The 15240-nt window shown below is 55.2% G+C and overlaps 3 protein-coding genes across 3 annotated transcripts in view; all 3 read right to left on the reverse strand.

Moving 5' to 3' along the window:
• VOLCADRAFT_87753 (uncharacterized protein) overlaps positions 1 to 3089 on the reverse strand; it is a gene marked incomplete at both ends in the record, with an annotated part of 8740 nt that extends 5651 nt beyond the window's left edge. The window contains 6 exons of the mRNA XM_002947491.1: positions 21 to 101; positions 602 to 736; positions 1068 to 1808; positions 2010 to 2219; positions 2557 to 2608; positions 3013 to 3089. Of these exons, the coding sequence (XP_002947537.1) occupies positions 21 to 101; positions 602 to 736; positions 1068 to 1808; positions 2010 to 2219; positions 2557 to 2608; positions 3013 to 3089 (1296 nt within the window). The remainder of the gene's footprint in view (positions 1 to 20; positions 102 to 601; positions 737 to 1067; positions 1809 to 2009; positions 2220 to 2556; positions 2609 to 3012) is intronic.
• Positions 3090 to 4873: 1784 nt separating this feature from the next.
• Positions 4874 to 7809, reverse strand: hstH1-3 (histone H1; the record flags this gene model as incomplete). The annotated part of the gene is made up of 5 exons (XM_002947492.1): positions 4874 to 5176; positions 5878 to 6033; positions 6633 to 6800; positions 7342 to 7472; positions 7665 to 7809. 5 exons carry the CDS (start codon positions 7807 to 7809, stop codon positions 4874 to 4876), a joined length of 903 nt encoding a protein of 300 aa, XP_002947538.1.
• Positions 7810 to 9169: 1360 nt separating this feature from the next.
• Positions 9170 to 14565, reverse strand: VOLCADRAFT_87755 (uncharacterized protein; the record flags this gene model as incomplete). Its single annotated transcript, XM_002947493.1, has 8 exons — positions 9170 to 9231; positions 10164 to 10467; positions 10857 to 10979; positions 11502 to 11597; positions 11939 to 12005; positions 13068 to 13138; positions 13965 to 14279; positions 14545 to 14565. The coding sequence occupies 8 exons, from the start codon at positions 14563 to 14565 to the stop codon at positions 9170 to 9172; spliced, it is 1059 nt and encodes a 352-aa protein (XP_002947539.1).
• Positions 14566 to 15240: the final 675 nt, after the last annotated feature.

Below are 15240 nucleotides of genomic sequence, written 5' to 3' on the forward strand. Positions count from 1 at the left end.
CGCCATGCGGCATGCCGTACCTTCCGTACGCTTACGACAATTGGGTTGAGCATAGTAATAAGCTCTGGGTGCAACAGCCCGATGGGATCCCCCGGAGTGTCCTGTCGTACGCATGGGACACATGCAGAGGGGGGAAGGGAAACGGGGCGGAGGGGGGACGTCCTGGGAGGGGGGGAAAGACGAACCACGTGAACGAGTGAAGCTGATGCCAAGGGGGATATGATACTGATACGCCGGAAGTGGTAAGGGGGGGCGACCCGGGAAGGGGGGTGTTGGGGACCGGGACCTTAAGTATAGGCTGGGATCGAATAAACACCGATCCCCGCTGATAACGACTCAAATACTCACACAGCATGACGAAGCATGACGTCACGACACCATGACGTCTTCACGACACCATGACGTCTTCACGACACCATGACGTCTTCACGACACCATGACGACCTAAACGCACGAGGTGCAGCAAGAAGCACCTAGAAAGGAGTAATCGGTTGGACCATATCCTTGGCTAGCCGCTCAGTCGTTTCGAAAATGGACACACACAAAAACCACATCCTTTTGTCCATCATCCAACCACCAAAAGGGATTCCAACCAACCCACCTTTAGTTCGGGTGGTGGAGGGGGCTCCTCCTCCTTCTTCTTCTGGGCCGCAGGAGCCCTCTTGCCCTTGGCCGACGGCGGGGTGGGTGGCGGCGGGGGGGGAGGCGGAGGAATGCTGAGCAGCTGGATGTCCGCCTGAGGGTGGGGTGTCGGGGTGAATTGTACGGAGGGCGGCGTGTCGGGCAGCGCGGGGAGAGCAGGGCGTGCGAAATGAATGACGAGACAAGTATGGTACGACGGTGCGACGATACAAGACAGTGGAGTTGTTGTGACGAAAGGCCATGTATTGAAAGGCCAGGGCCCTGACCCCTACGGAACCTGCCCTACAGGACTACTAGAGATATCTTCACTCCAAGGCGATGAGTCGTCGGGAGGACGGAATCTCTCGTCCCTCTAAGCCGCCGCTGTCCCAGAGCCCTCGTTCGCCTTCCTCCCCGAACCCCCGAACCCCGCACCCCCCGCGCACCTCGAGGCTCTCCGCCACCTCCTCCAGTCGGGTGGGAATGCCCTTGGTCTTGTCGGGCCACATTGAAGATGCCGCCTTCTCGCCCACTAGCAGCCCGCTACAGTCCAGCATAACCACCGCCGAGTAGTTTCGCATCGGGGTGGGCGGACGGGCCTCCGGACCCGCACCCGGGCCACGGCTCTTTGATCCCGCCAGTGCCTTGGGCTTGGACGGCGGCGCGTCACCCTCCGGCGCCGGCGTCGCCATCGTGATCGTCAACGCCAACATGCCGTGCGCGGCAGCGAGAGATCGTACGGCAGCCTCGTCTACTGCTACCTTGACGTGGTGCTCCACATCCACGGTGGCGTACGGCAAGTTGGCAGCAGCGGCACCCGCTTGCGGCGGCGCCGCGGCCGTCGGTGCCGGCAGCGGCAGCGCCGCCGCCGCAACCGTGTCGGCCGGCGGCGCAGGTAGCTCCGGTTTCACAGGTTTAATCGGCCCAAGGACCTGCTCAGCTCCCGTGAAAGGCGTGTACTTGACCGTTAGGACGAGCGTCGCGGGGTCAACGGGTTTGGCAAGGGCGGCGGCGGCGGCCGCCGCCGCAGCCTCCGCTGCCGCTGCTGCGGCAGCGGCAGCTGCCTTCTTCCTGGCCGACGCGGGCGTGGACGGCTTTTTGGGAGGCGACTTGTTGCCCTTGCCGCCCTTTCCTGGCGGCGTTGGATCCGGCGGCGGGCTGGGTGCGTGCGGCGGCGGCGGGTGGTCCTGCGCGACCCACGCCGGTCAGACAGGACGCGGCCGCCACGGGCGGGCAAAAGTGTATTTATTGGTGGTGAGACCTGGGCCGGGCCGGGCGGCAGCCTAAGAGAGAGACCACCGGTACACACAACCCGTCAGCCTCCTCCCCATCCAAACCCCCCCATCCCGCTGGCTGCTTGTCCCTGTACTGCTGCTTGTCCCTCGCACCTCGCCACCTCGTAGGTCGCCGACCATTAACCCGGGACACAACCCCTCATTGGTTCCCGACCCAGATTCCAATTTTTGAAACAGGCGCCAGAAAAACAGCGAAATCTTATCCGAGTCGCTTCCGCCCACACCAACTCGCGCCCTTGCATCCCCCTCCCCCCCCATCCCGGCCACCACCGGCTGATCCACGGCCGCAGAGCGCCAGGCGGCCTGCGGTGCCCCGCACGAGCATCACGGCCCGCAGCGCCCCCTCCCTTCCCCCTTTCTTTTAACCACCATGATGGCACACAGCCCGCGGCGTATCGTGGGGCGGCCACCACCACCATGGTGCACTGGGCTATATGATTTCCTGGGTCATGTTTTGGGGCGGGGCCCCACACGGTGTTTTGTGCAGTACAGCGCATATCGGGTTTCCCTGCTGACGCCCCCTCCTGCCCCTGTCCTTTCCTCTCTTGCGGATTCTGTCCTTTCCTCTCTTGCGGAAGAAGTGTGCGTGTGAGGTCTCTCCACCGGTCTGGAAGATGGTGATTCCGCTGCCTGCGCCTACCTGTGGTGGCGGTTCCGGAGCCGGTGGTTTCAACCGCAGGCGGACCTTGAGCCTGCAGAAGCGGCGAGGCGGGGTCGGAAACGGGGCCGAACGAAAAAAGTAGTTTGGAGGGCTCTCGGGGTGATATGTACATACAGGCATCTGGGGTGCCGCTGGTGCTGGTGCTGGTGTTGCTAATGGTGGGCTAGCCTTGTCAGTCCTGGCGTTAGGAGGGGGGAGGATTAACGGGCGGTTTTTGCTGTAATACGGCCCCATACTTGGCTGGTTTGGTCTAGGGCTCCAGGTCCACGTGGACTTGGGGCTCCGGAACCAAAGGCACGAGAAGCAGTTAAAGCAGCGCGGCGCCGAGCCCTGCACCTGCCTGAGATCTATGAAAGTATAACCCAGAAACTATCATCTTAAGGGGTTATGGTTGAGCGCGGTTGGTCAGGGGTGGGAGGAGCTTGACGCACTTACACGAGGTGCACCTCCTGTACAGGTCCCACAGGTGGAGGTGGCTGGACTGGCTCCGGTGGAGGCTTCGCCCTGTACATCGGGATTGCAGTAATGTAATCTTAATAACCTGGGTCTGTTCGCCGATGCTTTTGAAGGGCTTTACGTACTTCGGCGCCATGGGGCCTGTTCCAGTTCGCCTGCTACACGGCAGAAGCTCCTATTTTTTAAAAATTGCATAATATCATTACATGTGCCATGGCATGGTCATGCCCACAGCTGCCTCAGCACCTCCGCGGTTCTTAGAAGCAAAAGTTATGGGTCTGGCCAAGTGTCAAATATCGTACTATCAGAACTTGGCAAACAAAGAAAGAAGATTAGATGTAATCAACGCACAGTAGTGCATTGCTGTATACCTATATGCCGGACGATGGCTTACGAAGATACGATGACCTCCCCAAAATATTTGGCTAAAGCAGGGCGTAACTCTCCATAACAATTCAATTACTTCCGAGAAACTTTATGGATTATCGCTCATGCGACATATCGCAAATCCAAGGGCTTGACGAGTGCTTCGAGTAAGGGAAAGTACACGGGCACGAATTTCTCCTCAATTTTCATTTACGGATATTTTGAGGGTGACCGCTGGAGGTAAATGCAACAGATCGAGGGATAACGCACACACCAAACGCCCTTGCAGTTGGCGCTGCGGACCTGTAGCGCTTTTCGCATTTCACCACCCATGCTTTCCTCTTAATGGTTACATTGCAAGGTATTCTGGACGACAGACATTACGCCTCGTAACTACCTTACAACCATGGACGACGACATTCACCTCCAGCGATACCGTTAAAAGGATTGACACAAAATGCTGTGCGACGAGCAAGCGGATTTTATCCAACAAGTCCCGCTCTCAAGGCCATGAGAAGGTCGGCGGAGCTTCTCCGCAGCCGCGGCCCAACCCCAGACACGACAACACGTACAAGCTCAAAGAACCACATGTCGATGGCATGCAAGTTTGCGCTAAGCCGTCCAAGCCCAATATCGCAAAGATGCCCTCTCCCAGGTCGTGTTCATGTACCGGTATCAGGTCATGCAACCTCTGGAACATGTCTCAGACACACTCACGCGCATTTCACACGGCCACACACATATACATAATACGTGCACACACAAATGCCGGAGTTTGGCATCCTACAAAGCCCCAACTTCCCCTCTGTCTTGGCGACATGCAAACCGTGTACGTGCTTCCGGGACAGCTCAGTTCAGAAAAAGAGAGTCACGGCAACAAAACCCACATCAATTGTCGTCCGGTGCATCTCTCTGCTGTTGACATTACGAAAGGGCGAGCGCCGACCATCAAGACTGTGTAACTGACAGACGCATTCGAGGCTGGCGCGCAAGACCGCGGTGTGAGTTGCGACAGTTTTGGTCCAGCAGTCAAAGCCAGCGCGTTCAAGTCAATGACGCCTGGGCGCTGTCCACCAAATCCCTGTACATGACGCCATCCAAACGACAAGTCCAAAAGTTATCATCATCATCATCATCATCATCATCAAAGGCTGCCTTCCATCTCCATAACACAGCTTATTGCACATGCGTACAGAGGCAGGTACAACAACGCAACGGAAAAGGCTTAGCCATATCTCCGAGTATCAAGGTGAACATCAGCACTAGAAGTGTCGCAATAAACTTGGAACTTTTCCCCACTCCACTACCGATGCATCAGGGTATTTTACACCGAACTGCCATGCGGTTATCGGAGACGAGGCGCTGTTATGCAAAGCAACCCAACGCAACAAGAGTTCACACACACACACACACATATATACACACACATACATACGAACACACGTGCAAGCTGTAGCGAACGGCGGGAGCACTTCTACTTTTTTGCCGTTGGCGTCTTCCTGCCGGCGGACACCTTCTTGGGCGACGCGGACTTGGTTGGGGATTTACCCGGGGCCACCTTCTTGGCTGGCTGCAGCGGCTGAGGAAGGAGCCCGAAAATAGCGAACACCCAGGGATTACAAATGTTGGAAGGGTCCTTGACCTTAAAATGGGTGTACAGCAGGGCAGTGGTGCGCTGCGAAGCTACGGGCCACTGCGCGAGATGGTGCTTCTGAGGGTGATCGCTAAATCCTTCCTTCCATCCTCCGGAGCGCCTTTTGGCTTCACCACTTAACTTCTGGTAACCAGGGGGCGGAACAGGCCGGTCAGGAAAGCAGGTCATCACGCACCACCATACAGGGTAACATCCATCCCGTCCTGTCCTAATATAACAGAACGTCAGTGAGAAAAAAGTTTGTCTCAATTTCTTTGTCTGGAGGAGCTTCCTCGCGGTCCTCATTTAATCATTTGTTTTAATCATTTGTGCTTCTCCCTACTGCCCCTTCCAGCCGCCCATCTGCGCAGCTGCTTTGACGCCTCCCTTCCACATCGCCCTCGTTTGCGATTTCTTCCTTTAACTTCCCTTCCACGTAGCCCACGGGGCGTCTTTGAAAATTGATTTTTTGTTGTTAAAGTTTTATTTATCCATTTCGTGGGGCATACGGAGACGGCCGTATGCAGACGGGAAGCAGCCGTACGGACGTGCGTACATCTGCCCCGTACCCGTTAACCACTTGTGAATGACGAGACAGCCCCCGCCCATTCGCGCACTGCAGGGTGGTCCTACCACCCCCCAGCACCTGGTGCACCCCGCCAGACTTAGTCTGGAGCCCACTGTAACCACCACATACAGACAGAGGGGGCTGCACCGCAACAAACCCGCGGCCAGGCCCTAAGCCAGCCACACGTACCAACCAATGAAGCTCCCTTGCCTGGAGCAAGGCAGCGTAGCGAAGGTGTTGTTCAGCTTAAGAGGCGCAACCCTCGGAACCCGCTTACCACTTTTGTCGGCTTGGCCTTGGCCGCTTTGGGCTTATCCGCCATATCCGATTTGGGCTTATGCATCTTCGGCGAATCCTTCTTGGCCTTGTAGGCCTTCACCTTGTTCGTCTTGACTTTCTCTTCCCGGGGCTTCTTCACCTTCTTCTTGGCTTCCTGATAGCAGGTTATGGTACGAGGGTGATGTAGCGGGCCGCGCACATGCTGTTAAAAGATATCAGGTGTGCGTGTTTAATTTGAAAACGTGGTGAGTGGTAAGAATTTGCAGCAGCGTCCCGCAAAGATGAAAGCAAGTGGGAAAGGAAAGCAAGTGGCTTTCACCTTACTCAAGGTTGTTGCTAACGGCCTGTGTTGTGCGTTGTGTTGTGTGCGAGAAAACGGTGGGGCAGGCCCTGTGATGCGGACGCGTGCGGACACGTGAGAGTGGCGCAACGTTGTTCAGCGACCTTCCGAGTACTGGCTCCTTTTGGTCCCTTATCGAGGTCCCTGGCCGAGGTCCCTGATCGGTCCCTGATCGGGGTTTTGATCGAGGTCCCTGGCCGGGGTTCCGAATTGTGCACCACGTGACCCTCGTGGATCCTGCACCGCGTCCCCATTATTCGTTGCATCAGCGGTAAAGTTCACTAGCAAAATACAGGCTGCGGTACAAGGGGCCGAACGTGGGCTCTAATGCAAGATTTCGGCGCAAAAAAAAATTCGCGTCCCGTGCAAAATTCGACCCAAAATCAAAGGCAATGTTTTTTAAAATCACGCACCTTGTCTGGCTTGCTGGCTTCCTCCTTAGGCTTGGATCCCTTGGCCTGCTTCTTGGGTGGAGGGGCCGCCGCCTTCTCCGGCTTTTCGACCGGCTTCTTGGGTTTCGCGGGTGCCTTCTCCTGGCCCTCCGGCATTGCGGCATCCGTAAGCTTTTTAACCTTGTTATCCTGGAAAATGAGACATGTCGAGAGTTGCACGTTTTGCTTTTCCCAAACGTGTCAATGGAAAAGAACCGCGGTTCTTGACAGTCAACCTCGGGAGGGGCCCGAATGCAAGTCACGAAATTATTATAACCCAGTCCATCCAACTTTCAATCATATCATAATGCAATGCAAAGAATTCAATGCAAAGAACTCAAGCGGAAGCGAAGTATGGGGTGCAGGATACGCGATATGGATGAACATTGACTTTCGGCGGCATTTCCACGGCGTTTCCGAGCATGCCTTGCCTGCCATCTTTCATCTAATTTGTTTTTGTGTTTTTCCCATTATCTTTGGGCGGGCAGTGCGGAAAATTTTGCCACAAGTACTCGAAACCACGCGGAAAGCATCAGCCAGTTCCCAGACCTCGCAACCCCCGCAAACCTGTTTCCTAAAAAAATCGCATAAATGTTTCCATAACATTTAGGAGTGAAACTCACTGAACAAGTGTAAGTGCACACGCGCGATTCCGGCGCGGCTACGATTGTTGCGACCCTTAGCGACCCACCTTCGCCTTCACAGCCTTCTTCAACTCGTCGCTCAGCTTGAAAGAGGCCTTCACCTTCTCGAGTTTTCCTTGATCCGCAAACGTTTTCAGGTAATATGCCAACCGCTTGGGCCATTTTGGGTCAGATATTTCTGCGCCGGCGCCATAATACCGATGTTGCACATCTTTACAAGCCGCAAAAACAAACATTGCAACTTACCTTTCCCGTAAAGCTCCTCGACCTTTTTCGTTATCGCATGCTGACTCGAACCTGAGGAAAAGCAGCTCGTCGCTGCTGGACCAGGCTGAACCTGCTCCGTGGCACAGTAGGCATGTAAGCTCACCCGTCCTATCCTTCAGCGCTGCAATAGCCTCCGTAATCATCTCAAGATATGTTGGGTGCGTTGGAGGTGCCCTCAGCTTCTTCGGCTTGTCATTCTTTTTGGGGTTGGGCGCCTTGGCAGCAGCGGCTTCCGCGGTATCGGCCATACTGACACAGATAACTAGGAAGGTAGTCTTATAACGGAGAGCGAACAAATCCAATATTCTATCCCTGGGAAAATTACTCAAAAATGACTTGGGTTTTTGTCGTTCAAGGTCGAGGAGCGCATAATGCTAGGGCGCATCGCCTGGCCCACGGGACTCTGGAAATCCACGGGAGGCCCGTTTGGCTTTGAAGGCTGACAGCTAGCATAATGGACACTATGACCGTATCTTTCCATGATTTAAGAGCCGTAAACATAAATTAGATCTAAGGAGAAATATTTCTGGAGTTTGCAGCCTTGTTTGTCAGGATACGATAGCGACGCGCAGCCGCTCGACCGCTGTATCTGTTGTAGGCACCAGAAAATCCTAAAAATAAAAAATTCCAGGTATCTTATGGCCCCGTCGATGTTGTGAATGAAGCGCATATGTACAAGCTGCTCATCTGCAACCTGACAGTCTTCACGCCTAAAGCGCTCTATCTAGTCGGCGGCTCCCAGCCCAGGCAAACAGACAGGGAAATATTCACACTGGCGTAGCTAAGCTAAGATTGTCGAGGGTTAAAATCTCACTCAAGTCGCCCATAACCCAAATCGCTCCTGCCTTTCCGTGCTTTACATGTTTTAGCAGCATCAACCCTTCAGCAATAAAATAACACCAGAACACAATCTACGGCAAAACGGGTGGTCTTAAACAACTGCGACCGCGGTCCCACGTGTTGAGACGTCGCCTACTGGTGTGTGCGTTACCCACCCACTTAAGTCCCACGCAATCATGTAGCCGTGCTTTGCTAACAGGCAGCCGTGCTTTCTAGCCCTGTGTCTACATGGCAAGCGAGTCTAATAACAGAGGTACATGCGGGTATATGCCTTCATCCGCAACCGCTATTTACCTGCCGAATTTATCCCTACCTTCCTCTTGCTCTGTTGTGGGTAGGGAAACTTTGTAGTCAATCTATCAACATAGGTTTACCGACATAGACTTAGTGAACTTGTTAAATTCAGTGTCCTTCCGAGGTTCAGCGCCCACCACCAGCATCCAATAGATTCATGCTGTGTTATGACATTGGTGTCGTCAAGTCTATAATCCTGGTCGGCTCGCAGGCCACTATAACACGTATGCCGCCGCACCACTTCCATCCCTCCATCCCTTTGAGGCATGTCTGTGTACTCGGTCATACACGCAACAGACATGAAGCAATTCTCCTGACACCCGCAACATCAGCTGACCCATGATCTGTACGTAGTTTGATACAAAAAACATCTGTACTCTAGTGCGCAGGAAAGAGCCTAACTAGGCATTTTGCATCTGGTACACCTTACTTTTTACGAACAGGAGACCGCCGTTGCTACCACTGCTTGGATTGCTAGAAAATTATGGCACGGGCGCGCTTGTACTTAGCCGTGTTGAGCGTGTATGTATGTAAGCCTGTGGGCGGGAGTCACGTTCTCCATCCCTGGAGAACCGGGGTCCTGTGTATAAGTCTCCAAACTACGGCAGCCATTCTGATACTCTCCCATGGATGGATAAACATGCCACCCACGACCAACGTTTCCAAGACCTGCTTACGTGGACTGGCGACGACTGCCTGCGGAACTATTGTCGTACAGCGCTCACAGCACACGACGCGACTGCTGGATGCATGGATGCGGGGCGCCGCCACGCAATTGACTATGCGGGGCGCCGCCACGAAATGATTAGCATCACCGTGCCCGAAGCAGCAGGGCTCATGAAGCAGGGAGAGCGGCGGATGAAAGCTGAAATGGAGATATGGTCGGCGTTAGGCTAGCAATGCAGCTCGTGGGTGCGCTCTTTTATTTTCCTTTGTGACATACACAAAGGATCCGTCGGTTGGGTTGTACGGCCGGCTGCCAGGTTGTCAGGTTGACAGGATCACACAGTCACACAAACATTATATATATTATATATTTAGGTGTTAGGGTGCTCGGGTGAAGGGATATTTGCAGTTCAGATTCAATACAAATCACATATGTGTGTATATTTGTGTGGCCTCCTTCAAAACAGCGACCTGTTGGGTGTAAGCAGGCTGCCTAGCTGACTGCTACATGCGGTGGGAGCATTTACATAGCAGTGTTCCCACATCGGCCATACGAGCATCACTAAACTCGGATTATACTCTTGGTCCATAACAAACATTCCAAAACGTTATATCGCCTTTACGGCTGCTGCTGCTGCCCCGCCGCTGCTAATCCTATTGTCACTGTTGCTGGTTAGGGTTTCTGGAGGCTTCTGCCGCTGTTAACATTATAGCTGCGGCTGTTGTTGTTACTGCTGCTGCTGCTGCTACTGCTCTTGGCGCCCATTCTGATGGCGGTCAAACGTAGCACTTCCGCCTGCACCCTCAGCTCCGCCGCCTGCGGTGACATTTGCCTCCACGCGTTCCTCTGTCACCTCTGTTACCTCTGGCCCCTCAACAGTCGAACTCCCGCCCGGCGACGGCCCTAACCCCGCCCGCCCAACCACCGCTTCTGCCGCCGGTTGGTCTGCCACCTCGCCGGCTGGCCGCTCCACAGCTATGGCCGACACCGCCGCAGCAGCAGCATCTGGCGTTTCTGAAACAGCTGTAGTCGTTGTCGCCTGCTGCTGTTCTTGCCGCTTCTCGAGTGCCGCTCGCCTCCGGGCCTCCAGCACCTTGGCACGGCGCTGTGCATCGCACACATATAACATGTACACGTCAGGCAATACCACACAGGAACATCACAGGGACGCTACACACGTACCCACAGGCACCTACATGCACCTACATGCACCGCCGTGTTCGCGTATCAGAGGCACGGCCACGGTGCGCTGGGCACAGGTCTGGAAAAGAAACCTCAAACACGATCCGCGCAACCCGGATCGAGTTACTTGGCAGCGCGAATTTCATTCACTATTATACATATAAAAATGCCTGTGTTGGCTGTGAGCGAAATCAGGCCATGCATTCCAAGGGTAAACCAATGCTGCCCTTGCACCAACCCACATGCGGATCATGACCTTCATAATTACCAGCAACACAGCGGATGAGGCTCACTACCTCAAGACTACCTCACCTGCACCGTTCTTCGCAGGCCCAACCTCTGATATGCGGACACCAGCAGCTGGGCAGCCAGGCTACCTGCCAGTGGAGCCGCCAAGTTGCCAGTCAACAAAAAGGACGCGCCCGATGCGGCCACCTGCAAGACCCAGCCAGAAAAACAGCTGACCGGAGTGATAGAGACGGGGCGGCGGCGACGGCACGGACAGGTGGCTGGGGGGGCAGTGTGCTGCAAAGCAGGCCACAAGCCAGGAAGTAATGTGGTCGGACGTACAGATGTGTGCCGTACATGCCCTTGACTTGCAGGTGCGTGGTGGGGGATTCCAGAGAGGAGTAACGGAAGCCGGTCAGGCGGACATGGACGTGGATGTGAGGGCCTACAACCTCCCAAGAAGGCCTACAACCTCCCAAGAAAGCAAACGGTCTGACGGCCAATTCCAAGAAATCAAATGCGTGAAAATAATATTAGAACAACAAGGATTGGACAGTCACACAAGCCACTCAATCCCTGACCGAACCCACTGCATGCATGTTTATATTGGTTGCTTAATGCGCTTCTTCCTCCTTGGCCTGTGTCGCACAGCTTCGCGTTTTTCCGTAACTCGCCGCCGGTGCCCTTTCCCCACCACCCATACGCACGCGCCCGCCCGCCTGCCCGCACCTGGTACACCTCCCTGCCGCCCTCCATCATCCACACCAGCGCCCCCTGGACTCCTATTGAGGCAACCAGACTGGCTTGGGCGGCCTGCAGCCGGGCCTGATTAGGAAACATGCACACGGCCGAAGGGAGGAGGAGGAGGCGTCAGGTTGCTGTCTTTCGCAGGGGAAGGACGAAAGAAAAGAAATGAAAACAGCGGGCACTAGCCACCCACCATCCACTCGTATGTTACTCAGTCACCCCACCCTCTTCATCATCTTCTTCTTCTTCTTCAGGACCACACACAGCCTACATGGCCTCTAAAGTGGCTCCACTGTCAGCTTCAATCGACCCAGGTACGTTTCCAGAGCACACATACACACACACGGTTCAATGTGTCTCGCCGTTCCCACACCGCCCCCCGAACCCTAACAGGTAAACACCCGCTGCCGCCAGCTCACCACCTTCTCCCGCTCCTCCAGCAGCTGCGCCTCCGTCATGTGCACTTGTCCCAGCAGCCGCTGCTTACTGAGCAAAAGGGCGGTAGGGGGGAAATTACACGTGCAAGAAGCGAATTGTCAAACCGTCAACTGACTTCCAACTGCACCAACCGCTGCCTTGGGAGCCAAAGAGATGATGGGTATGGGAGTGGGGGCTGGGTGAGTGTGGGAAACGAGTACACGAAGGAAGCGGGGAACTGAAAAACAGCGAGTTCGTAGGAAGCGATGGCCAACGTGAAAACTGCCATCAGTCCATTGACCATATGACGAGGGCGCGACCGACCGACCGACCGACTGACAGACTGACCGACTGACAGGCCGACCAACCGACCGCTGTGTGTGTAGAGGGGTAGAGGGGGACTTCGGCCTGTCGGTAGAAATAGAACCCCTGAACTGACCGACGAGGCAGGCAGGGACAGAAAGCCCTGGAGCAGCTCCAACACGGCAACAAACGGGCAGGCGGCTGGCAGAGGTTAAGGCCTGGCTTCTACTCCCGATGCGCCCCGGCGCGTCCGGGTTCAAATCCGCCTGCCGACCTCTCGGGGAGTATGAGAGGTGATGAATTGGGAGGTGGCCCCCCATCTTGTGGACGGTGTAGGACGTGATAAAATCAACTCGCGAGCTGACCAGGAACTAAGTTGACGCGCCGTTGATCCGCTAGATTTGGTTGGATGCTGGTGGTGAGTTGCCAAACTCAAAGAGTACACTCTGAAGTCGGATGGGGTGAATGGATTAGGGTGCCCCTCTCGCAGGGGAGAGCAGGGAATTGCCTCGGGAAGGAGGCCATTGGTGAAGCTTAACCACCCTGTAACAACATCAACATCAACAAACGACCCTCGCAAAATTTGAATCCGGCTTTTGGATTTGGATTTGGATTTAGAAGCTGCGGCGCCAACTGCCAGACAGGAGGCCTTATCCTAAATTTTCAAATATTGCAGCATGATCCATCTCTTACACCTCCTGCAGCAAAATTCCAAAATTCCAAGAAATGAAGACCCTCCGGGCCCCTCCGGCTATATGTGTCAGGAGTTCAGGAGGTATGGACTCCTTTGCAGTTTATTTGGCTACATGCATACGTACGCACACGTACCGGAGCTCCTTGGCGGCCTCCTCTGCCTGGGCCGCCTGCACCGCACGTAGCCGCTCAGCCAGACGGGTTTCCTATACCGCCCGAGAACAAGGTACATGGGATGGGAGGGTAAAGAACATTACCAGCAAAAACCAGAGGAAAAAAGAGGAGAGATATGGTAGAATTGTGGGGTGGGTTATTAATAGTTCCGAGGCTTTATACTGCAAAAATATTATTATGCTATAATTATTATATAAATAAATATTATCAAGTAAAGAGTCGACAAATGCCGATGACGTCCAACGTGTCGTACCGTACCAACTGCCGAAAGAGTCCAAAGCAAGGGTAGCGTTTGGGTCACGTCTACAGGTTCCTCAACTCCCCGGGGGGTTTCCCTCCCCCCCCAGGGGGTTGCCACTCGCGCGACGATTGTCCGTGTGTGAGGTGACACGGCACTGTATACACACACGACACGCGGCGACATGAGGCCCAAGGAATGCATGGGGCGGAGGGGAGACCGCACACGGCGATTCCAGCCGGGAGCCGCAATTCACACGGCGATTCCAGCAGCTGTTGCTCCCCCGTTGCTCAACGTACTTCGCTGACTGTTATCGCAAAGGTCGCCCAGTTAAGCTGGCATACGTCTTACCCGACACTTCCCACACGGCCCCGTTCCCCTCCCCCCCCTTAAGCGGGTAAGACTTCCCCTCCCTCCCTTTCCACACACCAAGAAGTTACAATCCAAGTCGGATCCTCCAAAGCGTGTTTAGCCCGTGGTTCCCTCCTCCTCCTCGTCCCCTCGTCCTCCTCCGGGCCCCAAAGACCCGCCTCCCATTCGCCCAACCCTACCTCATCCCCTGCCTTCCCCATCCACACGCATCATGATCGCACCAGGGATCGAACCCAGAAACGACGTACCTGCCAAGCCTTGGCCGCGAACACCGTCGCCCCCAGCGCCAGACCCACTCCGAGAGCCGCCCACTGCGCCGCTGCAGCGGTGTCCAACTCCCAAGTGCCGCCGCCACCGCCATAACCGCCCAGCAGCAGCTGCAGCTGCAGCGTCAACACCTCTTCCGCACCCCCTTCGTAAGCCCGGTCTCGGAGCCAGAGGCCAAGCAGGGTCAGCAGTACGGCACGGTACAGCATCTCTTCCGCTGTAACGGCTACCAGGATGACTACGGCTTCTTGTACGGGAGTCAGTCGGCTCCCTGGGTTGTTCCGAATGGAGGATTCCTGCAAACGTATGTGGGTTTGAAATGAACCGACCGCGAGATGTATGTGTCTGTCTGTCTGTATGTATAAATGTGCGCCAGGGGATAGGACAGAACCGTACTGACAGTAGAGTGGGGCCCTGGTGTGCTTGTTCGTACATTAGCCAAATCACACACCCATAGCACCCATATCTATAAATTTCTATAAGTGTAATACACCCAATATGCAGCACATGTATGTATGTATGTATAGCAGTGTTCCGTTCCCACCCCAGCCACCCCCGCACCTGCATGAGCTCCAAGGCCATCCGCAGCCGCTGAGCAGCAGCCCACAACCGCCCCAACTCCTCCTTCTGAGTCCCGATAGGGGTGGGGCCGTTACTGGCACTGCTGACGCTACTGCTGCTAGTGATGCCACCGTCCCTACTGCCGCTGCTACTGCTAGGCGCGTCTGCCGCTGTCGTAGATGCCGTACTGCTGTCCACTGCCGTTTGCCGTGTCCCCGGTGTAGACCTGGCGGCTGCGGGGATAGCCGCTGGTCTATTCAGATACTCCGCAGCATCGGTATGCGTTTTGCTGGATGATGATGATGATGATGATGATGGTGATGGTGATGGTGATGGTGATGGTGATGGTGATGATGATGATGATGGTGATGATGAATCAACGCCGGCAACGCCACTAGTACTTTCGTAGGTGGTGCTATTGCTTGATACGTTGCCGCTATGGTGCCCTGATGTATCAGCATCTGCGGCTTCAGTGGATGACATCAACGTCGAAACTACTGCTGCTGCTGCTTCTGCTGCTTCTGCCCTTCTTTCATCTTTGGGGGAGACGGGGAAGGAGGAGGAGGCTGCAGCGCGGTCGCCGGGAGAAGGAATGGCTGTTGTCCCCGTTCCCTTGCCTTCTTTTCCGTTTCGGAGCAGTTCCGGATCCACAAACAGTCGTACAATCTGGGCCGCATCCTCCTCACGGCTGGTCCA

Source organism: Volvox carteri, assembly GCF_000143455.1.
Source record: "Volvox carteri f. nagariensis unplaced genomic scaffold VOLCAscaffold_6, whole genome shotgun sequence".
In the NCBI taxonomy this organism is placed as follows: domain Eukaryota; kingdom Viridiplantae; phylum Chlorophyta; class Chlorophyceae; order Chlamydomonadales; family Volvocaceae; genus Volvox; species Volvox carteri.